The 20700-nt window shown below is 39.8% G+C and overlaps 1 protein-coding gene across 2 annotated transcripts in view; it reads right to left on the reverse strand.

The window, feature by feature from the left end:
* Positions 1-20700, reverse strand: part of SLC7A2 (solute carrier family 7 member 2) — a 189279-nt gene that overhangs the window by 97225 nt on the left and 71354 nt on the right. For both annotated transcript variants that reach the window (XM_053703918.1, XM_053703919.1), the window contains exon 2: positions 5063-5449. In XM_053703918.1, coding sequence (XP_053559893.1) covers positions 5063-5438 — 376 coding nt within the window. In that variant the 5' untranslated portion in view covers positions 5439-5449. The remainder of the gene's footprint in view (positions 1-5062; positions 5450-20700) is intronic.

Below are 20700 nucleotides of genomic sequence, written 5' to 3' on the forward strand. Positions count from 1 at the left end.
TATGGTAGATTTTCCTGGTTACAGGCTTTCGTGCCTATATTAAGGTATCAATGACTGACTCAGAGAAGCCACGCCTTGATAAAATCAAGCGTTCAATCTCCAGGCAGTCAGTCTCAGAGAAATTAGATTTGGATGATTGAAAGGACCTTGTAGTAGAAGTTCTTGTCTCAGAGGCAGAGGCCAAGGTGGAAAGGATGACATGTCCACCAGGTCTGCATACCAGGTCCTGCGTGGCCACGCAGGCGCGATCAAGATCACCAATGCTCTCTCCTGTTTGATTTTGGCAATCAGTCGAGGGAGCAGAGGAAACGGTGGAAACACATAAGACAGGTTGAAGAACCACAGTGCTGCTAGAGCATCTATCAGCGTCGCTTCTGGGTCCCTGGACCTGGATCCGTAACAAGGAAGCTTGGCGTTCTGGCGAGATGCCATGAGATCCAATTCTGGTGTGCCCCAACGATGAACCAATTGAGCAAACACCTCCGGATGGAGTTCCCACTCCCCCGGATGAAAAGTCTGACGACTTAGAAAATCCGCCTCCCAGTTCTCTACACCTGGGATATGGATCGCTGATAGATGGCAAGAGTGAGTCTCTGCCCAGCGAATTATCTTGGAGACTTCTAACATCGCTAGGGAGCTCCTGGTCCCCCCTTGATGGTTGATGTAAGCCACAGTCGTGATGTTGTCCGACTGAAATCTGATGAACCTCAGGGTTGCTAACTGAGGCCAAGCTAGAAGAGCATTGAATATTGCTCTTAACTCCAGAATATTTATTGGGAGGAGTTTCTCCTCCTGAGTCCACGATCCCTGAGCCTTCAGGGAATTCCAGACTGCACCCCAACCTAGAAGGCTGGCATCTGTTGTTACAATTGTCCAATCTGGCCTGCGAAAGGTCATACCTTTGGACAGATGGACCCGAGATAGCCACCAGAGAAGAGAATCTCTGGTCTCTTGATCCAGATTTAGCAGAGGGGACAAATCTGTGTAATCCCCATTCCACTGACTGAGCATGCATAATTGCAGCGGTCTGAGATGTAGGTGCGCAAATGGCACTATGTCCATCGCCGCTACCATTAAGCCGATCACTTCCATGCACTGAGCCACCGAAGGGCGCGGAATGTAGTGAAGAACACGGCAGGAATTTAGAAGCTTTGATAACCTGGACTCCGTCAGGTAAATTTTCATTTCTACAGAATCTATCAGAGTTCCTAGGATGGAAACCCTTGTGAGGGGTGATAGAGAACTCTTTCCCTCGTTCACTTTCCACCCATGCGACCTCAGAAATGCCAACACTATGTCCGTATGAGATTTGGCAATTTGGAAGTTTTACGCCTGTATCAGGATGTCGTCTAGATAAGGGGCCACTGCTATGCCCCGTGGTCTTAGGACCACCAGAAGAGACCCCAGAACCTTTGTAAAAATTCTTGGGGCTGTAGCTAACCCGAAGGGAAGAGCCACAAACTGGTAATGCCTGTCTAGAAAGGCAAACCTTAGGAACCGATGATGATCTTTGTGAATCGGTATGTGAAGGTAAGCATCCTTCAAATCCACTGTGGTCATGTACTGACCCTTCTGGATCATAGGTAGGATTGTCCGAATAGTTTCCATTTTGAACGATGGAACTCTGAGGAATTTGTTTAAGATCTTTAGATCCAAAATTGGTCTGAAGGTTCCCTCTTTTTTGGGAACCACAAACAGATTTGAATAAAATCCCTGTCCTTGTTCCATCTGTGGAACTGGATGGATCACTCCCATTATTAGGAGGTCTTGCACACAGCGTAAGAATGCCTCTTTCTTTATCTGGTTTACAGATAATCTCGAAAGGTGAAATCTCCCTTGTGGGGGGGAAGCTTTGAAGTCCAGAAGATATCCCTGAGATATGATCTCCAACGCCCAGGGATCCTGAACATCTCTTGCCCACGCCTGGTCGAATAGAGAAAGTCTGCCCCCTACTAGATCCGTTGCCGGATAGGGGGCCGTTCCTTCATGCTGTCTTAGAGGCAGCAGCAGGCTTTCTGGCCTGCTTGCCTTTGCTCCAGGCCTGGTTAGATTTCCAGGCCGGCTTGGATTGCGCAAAAGTTCCCTCTTGTTTTGTAGCAGAGGAAGTTGATGCTGCACCTGCCTTGAAGTTTCGAAAGGCACGAAAATTAGACTGTTTGGCCCTTGATTTGGCCCTGTCCTGAGGAAGGGTATGACCCTTACCTCCAGTAATGTCAGCAATAATTTCCTTCAAACCAGGCCCGAATAGGGTCTGCCCCTTGAAGGGAATGTTAAGTAATTTAGACTTTGAAGTCACGTCAGCTGACCAAGATTTAAGCCATAGCGCCCTACGCGCCTGGATGGCGAATCCAGAATTCTTAGCCGTTAGTTTAGTCAAATGAACAATGGCATCAGAAACAAAAGAATTAGCTAGCTTAAGTGTTCTAAGCTTGTCAAGTATTTCAGTCAATGGAGTAGCTGTCTGAAAGGCCTCTTCCAGAGACTCAAACCAGAACGCCGCAGCAGCAGTGACAGGAGCAATGCATGCAAGGGGCTGCAGGACAAAACCTTGTTGAATAAACATTTTCTTAAGGTAACCTTCTAATTTTTTATCCATTGGATCTGAAAAAGCACAACTGTCCTCGACAGGGATAGTGGTACGCTTTGCTAAAGTAGAAACTGCTCCCTCCACCTTAGGGACCGTCTGCCATAAGTCCCGTGTGGTGGCGTCTATTGGAAACATTTTTCTAAAAATAGGAGGGGGGGAAAACGGCACACCGGGTCTGTCCCACTCCTTAGTAATAATTTCTGTAAACCTTTTAGGTATTGGAAAAACGTCAGTACACACCGGCACCGCGTAGTATTTATCCAGTCTACACAATTTCTCTGGCACTGCAATTGTGTCACAGTCATTCAGAGCAGCTAAAACCTCTCCAAGCAACACCCGGAGGTTCTCAAGCTTAAATTTAAAAGTAGACATATCTGAATCAGGTTTCCCCGAGTCAGAGACGTCACCCACAGACTGAAGCTCTTCCTCAGCTTTTGCATATTGTGGCGCAGTATCAGACAAGGGCCTTAAAACATCTGCGCGCTCTGTATTACGTCTAACCCCAGAGCTATCGCGCTTTCCTCTGAATTCAGGCAGTCTGGCTAATACCGCTGACAGGGTATTATCCATGATTGCCGCCATGTCCTGCAAAGTAATCGCTATGGGCGTCTTTGATGTACTTGGCGCCATTTTAGCGTGAGTCCCTTGAGCGGGAGTCAAAGGGTCCGACACGTGGGGAGAGTTAGTCGGCATAACTTCCCCCTCGTCAGAATCCTCTGGTGATAATTCTTTTAAAGATAACAGCTGATCTTTATTGTTTAAAGTGAAATCAATACATTTAGTACACATTCTCCTATGGGGTTCCACCATGGCTTTTAAACATAATGAACAAGGAGTTTCCTCTATGTCAGACATGTTTATACAGACTAGCAATGAGACTAGCAAGCTTGGAAAACACTTTAAATCAAGTTAACAAGCAATATAAAAAAACGTTACTGTGCCTTTAAGAGAAACAAATTTTGCCAAAATTTGAAATAACAGTGAAAAAAGGCAGTTAAACTAACGAAATTTTTACAGTGTATGTAACAAGTTAGCAGAGCATTGCACCCACTTGCAAATGGATGATTAACCCCTTAATACAAAAAACAGATTAACAAAACGAAAAATATGTTTTTTAAACAGTCATAACAACTGCCACAGCTCCTACTTTTGAAGCCTTTTGAGCCCTTCAGATATGTCCTATAGCATGCAGGGGACTGCTGAGGGAAGCTGAATGTCACAGTTTGTAATTTTAACTGCACCAACTGTAACTTTTATACTATAACAGTGGAAAGCCTTAGGAAACTGTTTCTAGGCAAAAATAAAGCCAGCCATGTGGAAAAAACTAGGCCCCAATAAGTTTTATCACCAAAGCATATATAAAAACGATTAAACATGCCAGCAAACGTTTTATATTGCACATTAATCAGAGTATATACCTCTGATAGCAAGCCTGATACTAGTCGCTATTAAATCACTGTATTTAGGCTTTAACTTACATTAATCCGGTATCAGCAGCATTTTCTAGCAAATTCCATCCCTAGAAAAACTTAACTGCACATACCTTATTGCAGGATACCCTGCATGCCATTCTCCCTCTGAAGTTACCTCACTCCTCAGACATATGTGAGAATAGCAGTGGATCTTAGTTACTTCTGCTAAGATCATAGAAAAACGCAGGCAGATTCTTCTTCTAAATGCTGCCTGAGATAAAATAGTACACTCCGGTACCATTTAAAAACAATAAACTTTTGATTGAAGAAAAAACTAACTATATTTTACCACTTTCCTCTTACTACCTCCAGCTATGTTGAGAGTTTGCAAGAGAATGACTGGATATGGCAGTTAGGGGAGGAGCTATATAGCAGCTCTGCTGTGGGTGATCCTCTTGCAACTTCCTGTTGGGAAGGAGAATATCCCACAAGTAATGGATGATCCGTGGACTGGATACACCTAACAAGAGAAAACTTATTTATAAAGATAAATAATTCTCAACCAAGTAGTTGCAACACTCACCGTTGACGTGTGATAATACTACACATAAAAATAATCAGGGATGTATTTTCAATTTTAATACTGTATCACACTAACTGCAAATCAATATGTTTGGGAATAATTTACATAGATAAATGTGAAAAAGCTAAAGTTTTACAGCAATAGATTCAAAGTTCTTAAAGTTCTTCTAGATTGTAAGTTCCCATGGGATGGAATAGGGCCCTCATTTTCCTCTTGTATCTGTTTGATACATTTTGTCCTGTGACTTAAAAATGTTGTATCATCGTTGTACTTTTATCTTTGTACCCATAGTCAGCGCTGCAGAATTTGTTGGCGCTTTATAAATAAAGAATAATAATAATAATAATTACACAAACATCTATTATAAGTATGGACAGTTACAGCTTTTACAAGTATAACATTTGTACAAAACTGTATAAAACATTACATTAAAAAGAAAATGTACACTTTTAACATACCGCTCCACACAAAAATACTTACCTATTACATAGGATAAAATGAGGTTCCAGCCAGTGATAAAGGCCCAAAGCTCACCGACTGTGACATATGTATACAAGTAAGCAGATCCTGTCTTTGGTACACGGGCTCCAAATTCAGCATAGCAGAGACCAGCCATCACAGAGGCTAAAGCTGCAATGAGGAAGGAAAGGACAATACTAGGTCCAGAATTTGCTTTGGCCACTTCTCCAGCCAAGACATAGACTCCAGCACCAAGAGTGCTCCCTACTCCTAATGCAATAAGATCGACTGTTGAAAGGCAGCGACATAATTTTGAGTCTTCAAGACTGTCCAGAGTCACAATTTTTCTTCTAAGCAAACATCGGACAAATGACAAAGCTGGCCCGCACGGAACCATTGTGATGCTTTCTAAACAAAACAAAAAAAAGAAAGAACACAAATAGATATTAAGCTTAACACATGGAACAAAATTAACTTCATCGCACATAGTGCATTCCAAGTTACTTGCAAAATAAATTGTGGTTAAGAATGTGGTTCTGTGTGATACAAGGCCGGATTGGCCTACCAGGCCACCAGGAAATTTCCCGGTGGGCTGGAGCAGCTGGGTCTGGCCAACTACAATTTAAGGCGATAGGGTTGCTGGTGAGGCAATCCTGCTGTATTACCTATCTTTTTTCTCTAAGCTATACGTATTAAGGTCAAAAAGTATTTCCTCGTAAATTTTATCTCCTAAACAATGTACTATTTTAGTAGCCCTCTTTTGAATGGTGTCTAATGAGACAGTGCGACACACTATTTTGAGTGTCTTCTCCAGATCACACTACGGATAATCATTTTCACACTAAGGGAGTCACAAAAGAAATCGGGTTGTAGCGTGCCTATATAACAACAATGTGTCTTTTTTTTTTTATTACAATCTAATAAAATTTAATTCTAAAAAAAAATATTGGAGAAGGAGTATCCCAGCATTCTACAAACTCAATTTTTTTCTTCAATTTTTTCCATGGCTGCTTTTATTCACAGTCCGGCCCTGGTATGATATATTTTCTGGAGGTCTAGTTACTGTAAAAGGTGGGCAGTGATGGAACTGTGAATATTTACAGGAGTTTGTTATATTCAACTTGAATAACATTAACTGTAAATTAATTTAACACAGAAATTAGGTAGATGAAAATAATTTGGCAAACAAGTTTCTTTCCGCTGGATATTGTTGAACATTGGTCTAGTAACACAGGGTAGTCTATCATTTGTGCTAAGAAATAGATCCGCTGTAAAAAGGAACGGTCACATTGTTGCATATCTATTTGTTTATCTTTTCTTTTACAGATATTTTTTTCAGCAATATTCAGTGTAAACATCTCCTTAGATTTGGAAAGACAATCTAAACATATATTTTAGACAGTTTAATGTTACATACCCACCCCTTTTCAGAACATATTTTGATAAAATCTCCAGTTGTGCATCTCTCTCTTCACAGCTGACCCAGTTCAAGTCTTTTTTTAAATATATTTTCCATCAGCATTAATCCCAATTATTTTAACTGACATATCTAAACTAGTAGTAGCCAATCTACTTGCAGATTCTCTCCCAAGATAATCAGAGACTTGTATGTGATAGGTGACTGGTGTCTATAATTATGTTAAAAGTACCTTAAGACATGGAAAATCAAATTGCATTGACAGAGAATTGGTTAATTTGTGTCAATTACTTTGTTATGAACACCACTATGTGGATAGGATTCAGACTAAACATATGGACTCATAAAAAGCTTTCAAAGCTTGAGTTTTCCACTTACTAATTACTAATTTACCCACTACTGAACCATGGAAAGGTCATAATAATAAAGCTGTGCCGGCAAATACTCATTAAGCTCATATACATTAAATGTTAGACAAAAAACAGGATCTACTGAGTTTCAATTTACCAATAAAACATATAGGCAAATATTAACAGTGTAAATAAACTTTATATTTTTTACATAAGAAAACAAAGAAACCAGAAACAGAACTTATAAACACTGATGAACATAAGCATATTCCTATCCTTTACAGCTAGGAAAATGGGAACAAGGTTTTAAAAGGAAATTGAAGGTAGAAAAGTAAGTATAACGCACAAAAAAAGGATGGAAAGATACTCATGTATTTGAGTAGCATGGCCAGTTTCCCATGCAATCCAAATAATAATGCTGGTACAGATTGTTTATAGCTCTTAAGGAAGAGGAAATGATGAAAGCGGTCTGTATTTAAGAAGTCTCCATCTCTTTGCGGTAGAGAGGACATGGATACTGCTTATTGGGTAGCCCTGGCCTCCAACAGTATGTTGTGGTTTCATTCTGAACAAGGAGAGGTCAGCCAGCCTAGTAATACCGTGCATCCACTCAAATGTTTAATTTTAGGTTTTAAATGTGCTATGTGGTAAAACTACAAAGTCTTCCTTTTGTTGAAGGCGTGTCACCTGGTGTAGGCTAACTTACTGACTGATTATAGGTACAGGATCAGATTTTACGTGATCCGTTGTCTGTGTGTGTAGGGAGAATATACATTTAATACTTATAAATGTAAAAACCTTACACACACATGTATACTTATATACACAACACTAAGGGCTTGATTTAACAAGTGAGGGCGAACAGGGTCATACAATCCGCTGCCGTAATTTACCATTGCACACAATCGCTATTTTGCGCTCACGTGCAACGCCGCCCCCTGCCTGCGCACAGCCAATCTCACGGGTACAGGAGCTTTCAGTGTTCCCGGGCGGGCTAAGAGGTGAAGAAGAGGGTAGGAAGCAGTGGTCTGATGACCGCTGCTTAATAAATACTTACTGCAGATTATGTTGTGAGAACCTGCAGTCGTAGGGGAGGAATGGCTTGAGAAATCGAGCCCTAAACTTTAGAATGTTTACAGTTAGAATACCGTAGTATATGTAAGGGTTTTTGACATTTCCAAATATATAAATGTATGTAACACATGTCCAGTTCTTAATAAAATCATTGACATGTGTTTTACATGGCTCATGAAAGAGCTTGACAAATTTGTTCATAATCTAGGAGCCAGCAAAAAATTTAGGAGCCACACTTTTCCCGTTCCTTTTAATAATATATATATATATCTTAGTCTGATGAAGGGGTGATTGATCCCCGAAACGTTACTGTTTTTCTTATGTGCTAATAAAGCACCTTTTTGCACAAACCCAGCAAGTGCATGCCTTTTTGGAACTGTACATTGTATTTGCCTGCACCCAGGTAGTTGAATTTGGAGGTGGGACTGCACTCTCTTGCGTATGTTTATATAAATATATATATATATATATATATATATATATATATATATATATATATATATATATATATATCAATCATAATATAAAACAAAAAATATTTGTGTATATAGTATATTCATTGACAAATATGTACATATACAAACATACATATATTTGTTACATACACACATTATATAATAACACAATAAAAGTTAGATTTGTATTTTATAGTTGCAAAGCCTAGAAAGGATCCAGCCGCACCAAGCTAAATTTGAGGTGTGCCTGGTTTGCTTTGTGCTGCTATTAGAAAAGAATTTACTATCAGTAAGTGGAAAAAATAATATCAATCATTTAAGAACTTGAATGTGGTTTAAGAAACAAAGATTGTGGAAACAAAACAGCTTTATAGTAAACACAAATCTTTAAACTTTATTGCTATCAACAAACCTGGTGTCATTAAACAGGAAGATATTTTGTTTTCCACATGAGGCGACATGACCTTGTTGACAACACTATTCACTCCTCAAAGTCTATATTTATACTAATCTGTTGTTGTAAGTAATCTGTACATATAAATTATTTCCTTACAGATTTATATATAAAGAATAGGCAGCAATAGATTAGACTATATACCAGGTAAAAAGCTTAACAACATTTTTTCTGCAAAAAAATTACATTTTATAGGAACATTGAACACTAAATACATTTTAAAAGCATAGTATTGAGGTCACAGGTTGCCCCCGTGTAGTAACGCTCCAGCATATAACTGCAGGGTAACATTGGTTCCAAAATGGTGGCATAATTAGTGGGAGGTGCATGAAAGGTGTTTAGTGTTTAATTTCCTTTTAAAGAGGTTTGTATATGATTAACTTTTTTAATTGGAATATAATCAATTGGAAATGTAAAGAGACAGTAAAGGCTTTGTAATTACAAGCGATATCGGCCAAGTCTAAACATTTTTAAAAATGTTAACATCGTTTTGGGCATTACCAATTAGTTGCCCCCCCCCCCCCTTTACAAATATTACAGCCGCCACTCCTCTGGTTAGGCTTTGCACAAAATTTTAGAATGTGTCCGTGGGAGCTTTTACCCATCCAGCCAAAAGAACATTTGTGAAGTCAATAACTGATGCTGGATGAGAAGGTCTGGAACTGCAATCACTGTTCCAAGTCATCCCAAAGGTGTTCATTGGGGTTGAGGTCAGGTGTGGACGAACTTGAGTGGCATGCACAAACTCATCAAACCATATCTTCTAGACCTCGCATTGTGCACGGGGCACAGTCACGCTGAAACAGGAAAGTGTCTTTGCCAAACCGTTGTCACAAATTTGGAAGCATCCAATTATAATTTATTTTTCCTGTAGCATTAAGATAACTATTCACTGGAACTAAAGGGGCCTAGTCCAAACTCTGAAGAGGCCATTATCCCTCCTTCAAGAAACTTTATAGTAGGTACTATGCCATTCAGTAGGTTGTGTTCTCCTAGCATCCTCCACAATCATATTCTGACATCATATTGCCAGATAGTGAAGTGTGATTCATCACTACAGAGAACACGTTTACACTGCTCCATTTCAGTGACAGAGTGCTTTACACCACTTTAGCCAACACCTGGCATTGGACATGTCGATATGAAGCTTGTTTACAGCTGCACAGCAATGAAATCCCAATTCATTAAGCTCCCGACGCACAGTTCTTGTGCTGATATTGCTTACAGAGGCAGTTTGGAACTCTGTAGTGAGTGATGCAACAGATTATAGGTAATTTGCACAAGCTATGAATATCAGCAATTGGCAGCTCTGTGAGTTTGCATGGTCTACCACTTTGTGGCTGGGCTGTTATTGTGACATGGAAATGTCTTGAAGTAACAACACAACTTACAATTGACCGCACAGATCTTGTAGGGCAGACATTTTACAAACTAGCATTGTCAAAGGATATCCCCTTTGCCAAAAATCACATTTACCCTCCTGCCGTTAGGACGTTCCATGCCGTCCTATCTGTGCAGGACTGCATGGAACGTCCTAGCTGTTTGGCTGTTCTGAAGTCTTTGCAGCTTTCTAAATGGGATTGTGGGCTGGAGAGCGTGTCTAGTGTCATAGGCACTCCCCCCTGACCTAATCCCATCATTGAAATCACGCGAGTTCTTCTGTTCAACCCATTGTACTGCCAATGTTTGTCTATAGAGATATCATGGCTATGTGCTGGATTTTATGCAGTAAATGGTCTGGCTGATAAACTGGACCTTAATAATAAGCAAGGGTTTGTCCACATCATTTTGGCTGTATATAATTTAAAGGAGCAGTCAACACATTAGATTTGCATAATCAACAAATGCAAGATAACAAGACAATACAATAGCACTTAGTCTGAACTTCAAATGAGTAGTAGATTTTTTTTTTATAACAAATTTTAAAGTTATGTATATTTCCACTCCCCTTGTACCATGTGATAGCAATCAGCCAATCACAAATGCATATACGTATAGTCTGTGAATTCTTGCACATGCTCAGTAGGATCTGGTGACTCAAAAATTATAAATATAAAAGACTGGGCACATTTTTTTAATGGAAGTAAATTGGAAAGTTGTTTAAAATTACTGCTGTATCGGAATCATGAAAATTTAATTTAACCTGAGTGTCCCTTTAATAGCAATCACAACACAAAGGTTTCTAAAAAAAACACAAAAAATTAAAGTACAGTTAAATATAAAATGTACACGATAGTGCAGTAAAAAAAACAACTCTGTTATTTAGAAAGGAAATCCTGTACATTAATAAATAAGACTATCACAAAACTATAAAATACAGATATACATTCAAGTATAATACACAGAATATTTTCACTAGCGATATAAAAAAGTACCCTTCTTATAGTAACCACAGTCTACCTGAAGTTTTCACTATCTAGTTTGGAAACAAAAGCAAGAGCACTGTTTTGTTTTTGTTTATTACCTCAAATCCAGTCATATTAAACACTGCTTAGACTATACCAAGTAAATAAAACAGCTTTTTAATATGTTGCAAACATTCACATAAAAAAAAATGTATCTGTGCGTGTTTAGAAAAGAAATGAACAGCTACAGTGCGAGGCAGTGAGACCTCGTTGAACAAGCTTTTTGTAAGGATCTAAAGTTAACTTGTTTGCTTGCTTTTGGGGGTGGAGGTCAGAAGCTGACAGGTGATTGGAGGAATAATTTGCTGTAAATAGCAGCCTGTGCTGCACTACCAATAAATCTTATCCATATCTATAATCTGAATTTAGACAAACACAGCAACCATAGCCCGCAATGTAAACATTATAATGAGCGGTGTAAAACGATTATTCCACTGTTTGAGCTTGAAATACTGTAAAACAGCAATATTAACATTACAGACTATTGTATATAAGGCAAACACAATGCACATATTCACCACTATGACAACGCTTGGATTTGTTTTCTAAACATTTTATTTTTTCCCCACAAAAAATATTTTAAATAAATATATTTTCTATGAAGTAAAACAAAGAAAAAAATAACACTGCCATGATCTTTGGCAATTTATTTTGCCTTAATGGCAGATTTTTTATTTATTTTTTACACCAAATAATGTGTTTTAAAGTATGACCCATGATTATATCTTTACTATGTTAAAGGGACAGTCTAGGCCAAAATAAACTTTCATGATGCCAATAGAGCATGTAATTGTAAACAATTTTCCAATTTACTTTTATCACAAATTTTGCTTTGTTCTCTTGGTATTCTTAGTTGAAAGCTTAACCTAGGAGGTTCATATGCTAATTTCTTAGACCTTGAAGGTCACCTCTTTTCAGAATGCATTTTAACAGTTTTTCACCACTAGAGGGTGTTAGTTCATGTATTTCATATAGATAACACTGTGCTTGTGCATGTGAAGTTATCTGGGAGCAGGCACTGATTGGTTAAACTGCAAGTCTGTCAAAAGAACTGAAATAAAAGGGCAGCTTGCAGAGGCTTAGATACAAGATAATTACAGAGGTTAAAAGTATAGTAATATAACTGTGTTGGTTATGCAAAACTGGGGAATGGGTAATAAATTAATTATCTATCTTTAAAAACAATAAAAATTCTGGTGTAGACTGTCCCTTTAAGTAAAAGCAAAACCAATGGTTTAGGATTCACCTTTTTATTCTAATACTAAACGATAAACTGAAAAATATTAAATTGTAAACCGTGGCCATGTATTGACTAACACATAAGTTGCCAGGTTCTGGCTGGGAACATCTGACTACCACATTAAAGGGATAGTAAACCCACACTTTTTCTTTCATGATTCAGATAGAGCATGCAATTTTAAGCAAATTTCTAGTTTACTCCTATTATCAATTGTTTTCTTGGTATCTTTATTTGAAAAAGCAGGCATGTAAGCTTTAAGGGACAATCAAGTCAAAATTCAATTTTCATGATTCAGATAGAGCTTGCAATTTTAAAATAACTTTCCAATTTACTTCTGTTAACAAAATGTGCAAAGTATTTTTATATTTACACTTTTTGAGTCACCAGCTCCTACTGAGCATGTGCAATAATTCACAGAATATACGTATATGCAATTGGACTTGGCTGATGGTTGTCACATGATACAGGGGGAGTGGAAATAGACATAACTGAAATTTGTCAGAAAAAAAAAACTACTACTCATTTGAAGTTCAGACAAAGCGCTATTGCATTGTCTTTTTACCATGCATTTGTTGGTTATGCAAATCTATTGTATTTACTGGTCCTTTAAGAGACGGACCATTTTTTGTTTAGCACCCTGGGTAGCGCTTGCTGATTGGTAGATACATTTACCCACCAATCAGAACAAGCTACCCAGGTGCTGAACCAAAAATGGGCCAACTGCTCGGTTTAACATTTTTGCTTTTCAAATAAAGATACCAAAAGTACTAACAAAATTTGATAATAGGAGTTAATTATAAAGTTCTTTAAAATGGAATGCTCTATCTGAATTATGAAAGAAAAAAACATAATTTATGCTTACCTGATAAATTTATTTCTCTTGTAGTGTATCCAGTCCACGGATCATCCATTACTTATGAGATATTCTCCTTCCCAACAGGAAGTTGCAAGAGGATCACCCACAGCAGAGCTGCTATATAGCTCCTCCCCTAACTGCCATATCCAGTAATTCGACCGAAACAAACAGAGAAAGGAGAAACCATAGGGTGCAGTGGTGACTGTAGTTTAATTCAATTTTAGACCTGCCTTAAAATGACAGGGCGGGCCGTGGACTGGATACACTACAAGAGAAATAAATTTATCAGGTAAGCATAAATTATGTTTTCTCTTGTTAAGTGTATCCAGTCCATTACTTATGGGATACCAATACCAAAGCTAAAGTACACGGATGATGGGAGGGACAAGGCAGGGATTAAGCGGAAGGAACCACTGCCTGAAGTACCTTTCTCCCAAAAACAGCCTCCGAAGAAGCAAAAGTATCAAATTTGTAAAATTTTGAAAAAGTGTGAAGCGAAGACCAAGTCGCGGCCTTGCAAATCTGTTCAACAGAGGCCTCATTTTTAAAGGCCCAGGTGGAAGCCACAGCTCCAGTAGAATGAGCTGTAATTCTTTCAGGGGGCTGCTGTCCAGCAGTCTCATAGGCTAGGCGTATAATACTCCGAAGCCAAAAGGAAAGAGAGGTTGCCGAAGCTTTTTGACCTCTCCTCTGTCCAGAATAAACGAAAAACAGGGAATATGTTTGACGAAAATCTTTAGTAGCTTGTAAGTAAAACTTCAAGGCACGGACTACGTCCAGATTATGTAAAATACGTTCCTTCTTTGAAGAAGGATTAGGACACAATGATGGAACAACAATCTCTTGATTGATATTCTTGTTAGAAACCACCTTAGGTAAAAACCCAGGTTTGGTACGCAGAACTACCTTATCTGCATGAAAAATCAGATAAGGAGAATCACATTGTAAGGCAGATAGCTCAGAGACTCTCCGAGCCGAGGAAATAGCCATCAAAAACAGAACTTTCCAAGATAAAAGCTTAATATCAATGGAATGAAGGGGTTCAAACGGAACTCCTTGAAGAACTTTAAGAACCAAGTTTAAGCTCCATGGGGGAGCAACAGGTTTAAACACAAGCTTAATTCTAACCAAAGCCTGACAAAATGCCTGGATGTCTGGAACTTCTGCCAGACGCTTGTGCAAAAGAATAGACAGAGCAGAAATCTGTCCCTTTAAGGAACTAGCTGATAATCCTTTGTCCAAACCCTCTTGGAGAAAGGACTATATCCTAGGAATCCTAACCTTACTCCATGAGTAATTCTTGGATTCACACCAGTAAAGATATGTACGCCATATCTTGTGATAGATTTTCCTGGTAACAGGCTTTCGTGCCTGTATTAAGGTATCAATGACTGACTCGGAGAAGCCACGCATTGATAGAATCAAGCGTTCAATCTCCATGCAGTCAGTCTCAGAGAAATTAGATTTGGATGATTGAAAGGACCTTGTATTAGAAGGTCCTGTCTTAGAGGCAGAGTCTATGGTGGAAAGGATGACATGTCCACTAGGTCTGCATACCAGGTCCTGCGTGGCCACGCAGGCGCTATTAGAATCACCGATGCTCTCTCCTGTTTGATTTTGGCAATCAGTCGAGGGAGCAGAGGAAACGGTGGAAACACATAAGCCAGGTTGAAGAACCAAGGCGCTGCTAGAGCATTTATCAGCGTCGCTTCTGGGTCCCTGGACCTGGATCCGTAACAAGGAAGCTTGGCGTTCTGGCGAGACGCCATGAGATCCAACTCTGGTTTGCCCCAACGATGAATCAATTGAGCAAACACCTCTGGATGGAGTTCCCACTCCCCCGGGTGAAAAGTCTGACGACTTAGAAAATCCGCCTCCCAGTTCTCCACGCCTGGGATATGGATTGCTGACAGGTGGCAAGAGTGAGTCTCTGCCCAGCGAATTATTTTTGAGACTTCTAACATCGCTAGGGAACTCCTGGTTCCCCCTTGATTGTTGATGTAAGCCACAGTCGTGATATTGTCCGACTGAAATCTGATGAACCTCAGTGTTGCTAACTGAGGCGAAGCCAGAAGAGCATTGAATAGTGCTCTTAACTCCAGAATATTTATCGGAAGGAGTTTCTCCTCCTGAGTCCACGATCCCTGTGCCTTCAGGGAGTTCCAGACTGCACCCCAACCTAGAAGGCTGGCATCTGTTGTTACAATTGTCCAATCTGGCCTGCGAAAGGTCATACCCTCGGACAGGTGGACCTGAGACAACCACCAGAGAAGAGAATCTCTGATCTCTTGATCCAGATTTAGCAGAGGGACAAATCTGTGTAATCCCCATTCCACTGACTTAGCATGCATAATTGCAGCGGTCTGAGATGTAGGCGCGCAAATGGCACTATGTCCATTGCCGCTACCATTAAGCCGATCACCTCCATACACTGGGCCACCGAAGGGCGCGGAATGGAATGAAGAATACGGCAAGCATTTAGAAGTTTTGATAACCTGGACTCCGTCAGGTAAATTTTCATCTCTACAGAATCTATAAGAGTCCCTAAGAAGGAGACTCTTGTGAGTGGGGATAGAGAACTCTTTTCCTCATTCACTTTCCACCCGTGCGATCTCAGAAATGCCAGAACCATCTCTGTATGAGACTTGGCAATTTGAAAGCTTGACGCCTGTATCAGGATGTTGTCTAGATACGGAGCCACCGCTATGCCTCGCGGTCTTAGAACCGCCAGAAGTGAGCCCAGAACCTTTGTAAAGATTCTTGGGGCTGTAGCCAACCCGAAGGGAAGAGCTACAAATTGGTAATGCCTGTCTAGAAAGGCAAACCTTAGGAACCGATGATGATCTTTGTGAATCGGTATGTGAAGGTAGGCATCCTTTAAGTCCACTGTGGTCATGTACTGACCCTCTTGGATCATGGGTAGGATGGTCCGAATCGTTTCCATTTTGAAAGATGGAACTCTGAGGAATTTGTTTAAGATCTTTAGATCCAAAATTGGTCTGAAGGTTCCCTCTTTTTTGGGAACCACAAACAGATTTGAATAAAAACCCTGTCCTTTTTCCGTCCGCGGAACTGGATGGATCACTCCCATTACTAGGAGGTCTTGCACACAGCGTAGGAATACCTCTTTCTTTATCTGATTTGCAGATAACCTTGAAAGATGAAATCTCCCTTGTGGAGGGGAAACTTAAAAGTCCAGAAGATATCCCTGAGATATGATCTCCAACGCCCAGGGATCCTGAACATCTCTTGCCCACGCCTGGGCGAAGAGAAAAAGTCTGCCCCTACTAGATCCGTCGCCGGATAGGGGGCCGTTCCTTCATGCTGTCTTAGAGGCAGCAGCAGGCTTTCTGGCCTGCTTGCCTTTGTTCCAGGACTGGTTAGGTTTCCAGGCCTGCTTAGATTGAGCAAAAGTTCCCTCTTGTCTTGAAGCGGAGGAAGTTGATGCTGCACCTGCCTTGGAATTTCGAAAGGCACGAAAATTAGACTGTTTGGCCTTTGATTTGGCCCTGTCCTGAGGAAGGGTATGACCCTTACCTCCAGTAATGTCAGCAATAATTTCTTTCAAACCAGGCTGAATACGGTCTGCCCCTTGAAAGGAATGTTGAGTAATTTAGACTTTGAAGTCACATCAGCTGACCAGGATTTGAGCCATAGCGCCCTACGCGCCTGGATGGCGAATCCGGAATTCTTAGCCATTAGTTTAGTCAAATGAACAATGGCATCAGAAACAAATGAGTTAGCTAGCTTAAGAGTTCTAAGCTTGTCAACAATTTCAGTCAATGGAGCTGTATGGATGGCCTCTTCCAGGGCCTCAAACCAGAATGCCGCCGCAGCAGTGGCAGGCGCAATGCATGCAAGGGGCTGTAAAATAAAACCTTGTTGAATAAACATTTTCTTAAGGTAACCCTCTAATTTTTTATCCATTGGATCTGAAAAAGTACAACTGTCCTCAACCGGGATAGTGGTACGCTTTGCTAAAGTAGAAACTGCTCCCTCCACCTTAGGGACAGTCTGCCATAAGTCCTGTGTAGTGGCATCTATTGGAAACATTTTTCTAAATATAGGAGGTGGGGAAAAAGGCACACCGGGCCTATCCCACTCCTTACTAATAATTTCTGTAAGCCTTTTAGGTATTGGAAAAACATCAGTACTCACCGGCACTGCATAGTATTTATCCAGCTTACACAATTTCTCTGGCACTGCAATTGTGTCACAGTCATTCAGAGCAGCTAATACCTCCCCAAGCAATACACGGAGGTTCTCAGGCTTAAATTTAAAATTAGAAATCTCTGAATCAGGTCTCCCCGAATCAGAGACGTCACCCACAGACTGAAGCTCTCCGTCCTCAGGTTCTGCATATTGTGACGCAGTATCAGACATAGCTCTTACAGCATCTACGCGCTCTGTATCTCGTCTAACCCCAGAGCTATCGCGCTTGCCTCTCAATTCAGGCAATCTGGATAATACCTCTGTATTATTCATGATTGCAGCCATGTCCTGCAAAGTAATCGCTATGGGCGTCCCTGATGTACTTGGCGCCATATTAGCGTGCGTCCCTTGAGCGGGAGGCGAAGAGTCCGACACGTGGGGAGAGTTAGTCGGCATAACTTCCCCCTCGACAGACCCCTCTGGTGACAATTCTTTTATAGATAAAGACTGATCTTTACTGTTTAAGGTGAAATCAATACATTTAGTACACATTCTCCTATGGGGCTCCACCATGGCTTTTAAACATAATGAACAAGTATCCTCTGTTTCAGACATGTTTGTACAGACTAGCAATGAGACTAGCAAGCTTGGAAAACACTTTAAAGCAAGTTAACAAGCAATATAAAAAACGTTACTGTGCCTTTAAGAGAAACAAATTTTGACAAAATTTGAAATAACAGTGAAAAAAGGCAGTTACACTAACAAAATTTTTACAGTGTATGTAACAAGTCAGCAGAGCATTGCACCCACTTGCAAATGGATGATTAACCCCTTAATAACAAAACCAGAATAATAAATGACAAAAACGTTTTTTAAACACAGTCACAACAACTGCCACAGTCTACTGTGATTGTTACCCTCCTCAAACACGACTTTGAAGCCTTTTGAGCCCTTCAGAGATGTCCTGTATCATGCAGAGGGAAGCTGAATGTCTCTGTCAGTATTTTTATCTGCACAGAAAAGCACTAAAATAGGCCCTTCCCACTCATATTGCAACAGTGGAAAGCTCCAGGAAACTGTCTCTAGGCAGAAATCAAACCAGCCATGTGGAAAAAAACTAGGCCCCAATAAGTTTTGTCACCAAACATATATAAAAACGATTAACATGCCAGCAAACGTTTTATATTACATTTTTATAAGAGTATGCATCTCTATCAATAAGCCTGATACCAGTAGCTATCACTGCATTTAAGGCTTTACTTACATTAATCCGGTATAAGCAGCATTTTCTAGCAAATTCCATCCCTAGAAAAATATTAACTGCACATACCTTATTGCAGGAAAACCTGCACGCCATTCCCTCTCTGAAGTTACCTCACTCCTCAGAATATGTGAGAACAGCCATGGATCTTAGTTACTTCTGCTAAGATCATAGAAAATGCAGGCAGATTCTTCTTCTAAATACTGCCTGAGATAAACAGCACACTCCGGTACCATTTAAAAATAACAAACTTTTGATTGAAGAAATAAACTAAGTATAAAACACCACTTTCCTCTTATGACCTCCATCTTTGTTGAGGGTTGCAAGAGAATGACTGGATATGGCAGTTAGGGGAGGAGCTATATAGCAGCTCTGCTGTGGGTGATCCTCTTGAAACTTCCTGTTGGGAAGGAGAATATCCCATAAGTAATGGATGATCCGTTGACTGGATACACTTAACAAGAGAAATATGGGTTTGCTATCCCTTTGACAGTAAAAAGGAACTGCAACTATGCACATAAGCCACTCCGGGTTGGCCCATCAGCCATATTTAGATTTAGACCAGTAGTGCAATGATGATCTAGAGCTAACTTTAGCTATATGTTTAACACAACACTTAATGGAACACTGAACAACATATGAATACAGCCAAGATAGACCTATAACCAAGCCCAATTAAAGCAATACTGCTTTATAAACACACACACGTATATATTGCTGTCCCATACTGCTTTATAATTTAATGAAACTTGCTTTGCTCTCTTGGTATTCTTTGTTGATGAATAAATCTAGATAGGCTCATAAGATCTTAGGAGCATGCACGCATCTTCAATACTTTATAGCAGCAGTGTTTTGCAACATTGTTTGTAACAGTGTTCTATATTGTTACAAACACAGTTCAACAAATGATACATTTGATAAGAGAAATAAAAATCTTAAAGTTACATTTTCTATCTGACCCATACAATTATTTTGTCAATTTGACATCTACTTTACACTATATTGACACTGGAATAAACATGAATTAAAAAATGAATATGCTATGATGTTGTTATCTAGTACAAGCAGGTCTGTGCAGAACTCTTTAGCTCATAAGGTTTAACTCAGTCACCTTTATAATATGTACACTTGGTCAGGAGCGTGCTCAGAAAAAGAGAGCACTATGTTCTGGTCTTTCTGTAATTCCTGAAAGAGAAGTTGCAATATGACAACAAGTGGGTGACACTAGGACAAAAAAGCAAAAATAGGAAATCAGCCAGAATGTAATGTGCACAAGTCCTGGAAGGAAAATTTCAGAATGCCAATGTCCTATTTATGTTCTGGCATAAAATGAATTTGACCATAAAGCATAAACAAGACAGCTACATGTAACCAGCCACCTTAAAGGTCTTATTTAAATGTATATATTTATTTTTGTAACAATAGCCCTTTTGCCTCCAGTTTATTACAGCAACTAATAAACAGCAACAATATACACACTGTGAATCTGCAATTTTAAACTTTCAATGATACTGCAAATTTCAATACTGCAGTATTGGAAACAGAAAATCTACAAAACCAAAAGGCAGCAGAAGAAACATCACTGCGGGGGGGGGGGGGGTATGGGTGGAAGCGTGTGTGAGCCCAGCCCTATTGAAAGGGTATTCCATTTAATACAACAAACTATTTTCAGCTCATTGCCTGAGTACATCGACTCTTTAATCGGGTTCAGTCTGGATTACAAGGCTTCTCTAGATCTGGTTTGGTTTATTTGTCTTTAATTCTATAAGTCTACATTTTTTTGTCAATACTGATACAAAATGATGCCACTAGAAAAAAATTCTCTTCAAACGGCAACTGAATTCCTTCATTTTGTAGAATGCATTTGAAAAATGTTTGTACATAACAGTGGAATTGATCTAATAGTATTGTAATGTTGCACTACTTACAATACCCCATCCCTCTAACAAAAAGGTGCAGTAGAGTAGTAATAACGTATGCAGACTTTAATTGGGT

This window comes from Bombina bombina, chromosome 2 (genome assembly GCF_027579735.1).
Source record: "Bombina bombina isolate aBomBom1 chromosome 2, aBomBom1.pri, whole genome shotgun sequence".
Lineage (NCBI taxonomy): Eukaryota > Metazoa > Chordata > Amphibia > Anura > Bombinatoridae > Bombina > Bombina bombina.